The 3,802-nt window shown below is 38.6% G+C and overlaps 1 protein-coding gene across 1 annotated transcript in view; it reads right to left on the minus strand.

Annotated features, from left to right (window-relative positions):
- Positions 1-521: 521 nt before the first annotated feature.
- LOC112163377 (rhotekin) overlaps positions 522-3,802 on the minus strand; it is a 21,400-nt gene continuing 18,119 nt past the window's right edge. Inside the window, exons 12-13 of the mRNA XM_036214616.1 lie at positions 2,089-2,176; positions 522-660 (exon numbers count right to left, since the gene is read on the minus strand). Of these exons, the coding sequence (XP_036070509.1) occupies positions 522-660; positions 2,089-2,176 (227 nt within the window). The remainder of the gene's footprint in view (positions 661-2,088; positions 2,177-3,802) is intronic.

Here is a 3,802-nt window from a genome sequence, read left to right on the forward strand (position 1 = left end):
TTCGGGGTTCCGCTTTCAAAACTCAAATCCAAGTGTCACTACAAAAATTTTCACGTCAATTTTCAGGCTCTATGTACAAAATGTGCTGTCATTGAATATGTTGAAACTTAAAATAGTTGAACTTTGACCAATCAGGGTGATTTGAATTTGGTAGTGGGGAATGGATAGTATCCTGATTAGTTTATGCCAACCGTTTGAAAATTGATCAGGGAAGAGAAGTTTATTATTGTGCTTTGTGGTCAGACAGAATTATGTGACTTCAAGTCTTTCCATTTTGCACCAAGCGTCTTCCAACTGTTAGTACTTGTACATGCGCTAGCATGGAGTAGCGACAGTCCAGTGTGAACACTATATGCTTAAAGCATGTTCAAGAACCAGCATTTCGTGTGTTCTTGAACTCATGTTTGGTGTGTATATAACACAGAAGGTAACAGGCCATTTTTTTTTTGATCCATCCATGTTTTTTTGCTGATCTGGGATACAGTAGCAGTCTAAGCAAAGATGCCCAGACTTCCCTCTCCTCAGGCACTTCCTCCAGCTCTTCTTGTGGCACCCTGAGATATTCCCAGGCCAACTGAGAGACACAGTCTCTCCAGCGTGTCCTGGGTCTTCCCGGGATCTTCCACCCAGTGGGACATATCCAGGTGTCCAGGACCACCTCTCCAGAGAGGCGCCCAGGGGGCATCCGAACCAGATGCCTGAACCACCTCAACTGGCTCCTCTCAATGCAGAGGAGAAGCAGCTCTACTCCGAGCTCTCTCCGGGTGACCAAGCTTCTCAAACCATCTCTAAGGGAGCGACCAGCAACCCTATGGAGTGAGCTTATTTCAGCTGGTTGTAATCCAGACCTTATTCTTTGGGTCACAACCAGGTGAGTACTGGAAAATGAAGATTGACCGGTGAACTGAAAGCTTTTCTTTCTGGCTCAACCCTCTCTTCACCACAATGGACTGGTACAGTGACGACTGCGCACCAATCCGCCTTCCCTCATTTGTGAACAAGACCCAAAGATATTTAAACTCCTGCACCCGGGGTAAACAAACTCCACCCACCTAGAGAGAGCAAACTACCTTTTTTAACTTGTCAGTTTTAACACAAACAGAGTATTACGTATATACAGTTGGTCTCTTTACTTTCCACACTAGTCATCTTAAATACAGTACGTAGTATCAAAGCAAAAAAAAAAAAAAAGCATGCATAGGTAACTGAGCGAACACAGCACTCCTTATCAATATCAGGGAAGAACAAAATGGCTCAGTGGGCTAGGTGAAGGGCTGACACGCAGGAGCCCTGGGTTCGATTCCCAGGGTTGTCCACTGATTCCCACCCAGAGTGGGTCCTTAGTCAAGACCCTTGATGCTGCTGCCTAACTGGGTCCCTGTGCCCCTCAAGTACAGGGTTGTGTCAGGAAGGGCATCCGGCGTAAAAACTCTTCCGAATCATTGATGCGAAACAGTGGGTGCTGTTACGCTGTGGCGACCTCGAAAGGGATAAGCCGAAAGTGAATTTCTAACAAAATCTGAGAATGACCAACGAGCATTATTGTTAGGAGGATAACCTCAAAATTGGTTTGGCTGGGCCCAAACCCAGTTAAAAGTTTGCATTTGACAAACTCCAAATGTTGATTCAAAACTATGTTGGATCATTTCTAATAGAATATATCTGAAAGTGGTGAAAATCCAAAAACACATCAAAATAGTTTTTCTTCACCTTCTTTGTTCATACACTTATTAGGTAAATTGGTGTATCTTGATAGCATAGAGATTACATTATTAAACACATTGTCTATTAACTGTCAGTTTTAGACACTGTCATGTGCAGCTCCAAGAATAAAGGCATCAGAAGTGAAACCTGCACGTGTAATGGTCACGTAACCGCAGAAAAACGAGGCAAAGTCTTGTTGTCTTACAATGCTTAATGAAACATCTGCTCTGACAAGTTATGACGTAAGCCATTGTATGAGGAGATTTGTTCATTTACAATTTTTTTTAGATGCTATGTTGTTTTGAACTTGGTTGCATAAGCCCTTACCAATCAACAAAACTCCTAATATTAGGTTTGTGAAGCATCAACTGGAAAAAGTCCTACCTTTCCTTGTAGTAGGAGGAGAGTAATGTGCGGATCTCACTCGACAAATCTGGATTCACAGGACCCTTTCTCGGAGAAGACGGCGTTACTGGCAATGAAGAGGAAGTAAACTGATTTTCATGGTACATTTGCGTTATCACAGCATTGATCAGATGTTTGTGCTAAATTGGATAAGACTGACGAACGAAGTGTTTTTTTTTCTTGATTCCTTGTTTTTTTATGTTTTTGTTCAGTTTCATAGGCCGTGTAATTGAAGAGAGATTTAGTACCAACGTTTACCCACTGGCACATTTTTAACCTCTGACTGGGAAATGTATTTATTTTTCTGCTTGCCTCACATGTTGTTCAGAGGTGCAGAAAATTATACAGTGACAGCTTAGAGTTCGATGTCCTTTGGGTTGCGTTATCTTTTCCACTGTTTGCTGAACAAGTTTGACTGCTTTCTGGCATCATGGCCTTTTCAGCTTGCTGTAGATAAACACATAATATTTTAAATTTAGGAATTTATGGCATGATGCAGCAGGTCTTGACAAGATTTTGATAAATGTGCTGATAGCAATGGCAAAGGTTAAACATTGTTTTTTCTTTTTTTGTTCTTGTTGTTTTTCATTCTTTTCTAATAACATTTTTATTGCTATAAATACTGCAAAGTCAATAAAGCCAGGAACCCTGACATTTTCTTGATATTGATCTATTTTATGATATAGTTGCTTCACATCACAAGTTTCACTGTCTTTTTTTAGTTAGCAGATTTATTGAAGCTTATTGATGTCATTATTTTTATGATGGACAACTACAAAGAATTTTGAAGGATATACGTTACCTAAATACAAAAATGAAATAATACATTCAATATTTTGAAATATAACCTGAAAAAGAAGCAAAATGTTTTCAAAATTGCAGTAACTGTTAAAATAAAATGTGGAGAGAAATTAAATGTTGATGAAATCACCTTATTAATATTGATATGCTAGCTCATAACTATGAAGTGCTTCAAAAAGTTAATTAATTATCATTGTCCTCATGTTATGGGACTAATCATAAATGAAATTGGTCATTTTTTGCAGTTTTTGAATGATTTAGAAAACTGATCAGTTGCAAAGGAAGTGTGGGAGGATTGCGGCCATGGACCACTCCCCTTGATTTCTGCTTTTTGGATGGTGGTCTGGTCTGTATTTATGGAACTATTTCTTAGTCAACAGTAGATGCATTTCCATTGACTATGAAATTTTGCAAATTGGTGCTGCAATAATACATTTGCTACGACGGAGTATTAGGGCCACCAAAAAAAAAAAAAAAGTAATATTACGACTTTTTTTCTCGTAAATTTACGACTTTTAATCTCGTAAATATACGAGAAAAAAGTTGTAACTGCTACATTAGGAGAATAAAGTCGTATATTTATGACTTTAAAAGTCATAGGCTTATATTTGCGACTTTTAATCTCGTAAATTTACGAGAAAAAAACTCGTAAATTTACGAGATTAAAAGTCGTAAATTTACGAGATTAAAAGTACCGTATTTTCCGGACTATAAGTCGCGTTTTTTTTCATAGATTCAATGTCCCTGCGACTTATACTCCAGTGCGACTTATATACGAATTTTTAATGAGATGAGATATCATCAGTAAGTCTAGAGTGCCCTCTTATGGTGATCCATGCAATTACTTTATTTACTTTAGTTATTCAGACGTGACACAGAGGACGAAGAATTT

This window comes from Oryzias melastigma, linkage group LG12 (assembly GCF_002922805.2).
Source record: "Oryzias melastigma strain HK-1 linkage group LG12, ASM292280v2, whole genome shotgun sequence".
NCBI lineage: Eukaryota > Metazoa > Chordata > Actinopteri > Beloniformes > Adrianichthyidae > Oryzias > Oryzias melastigma.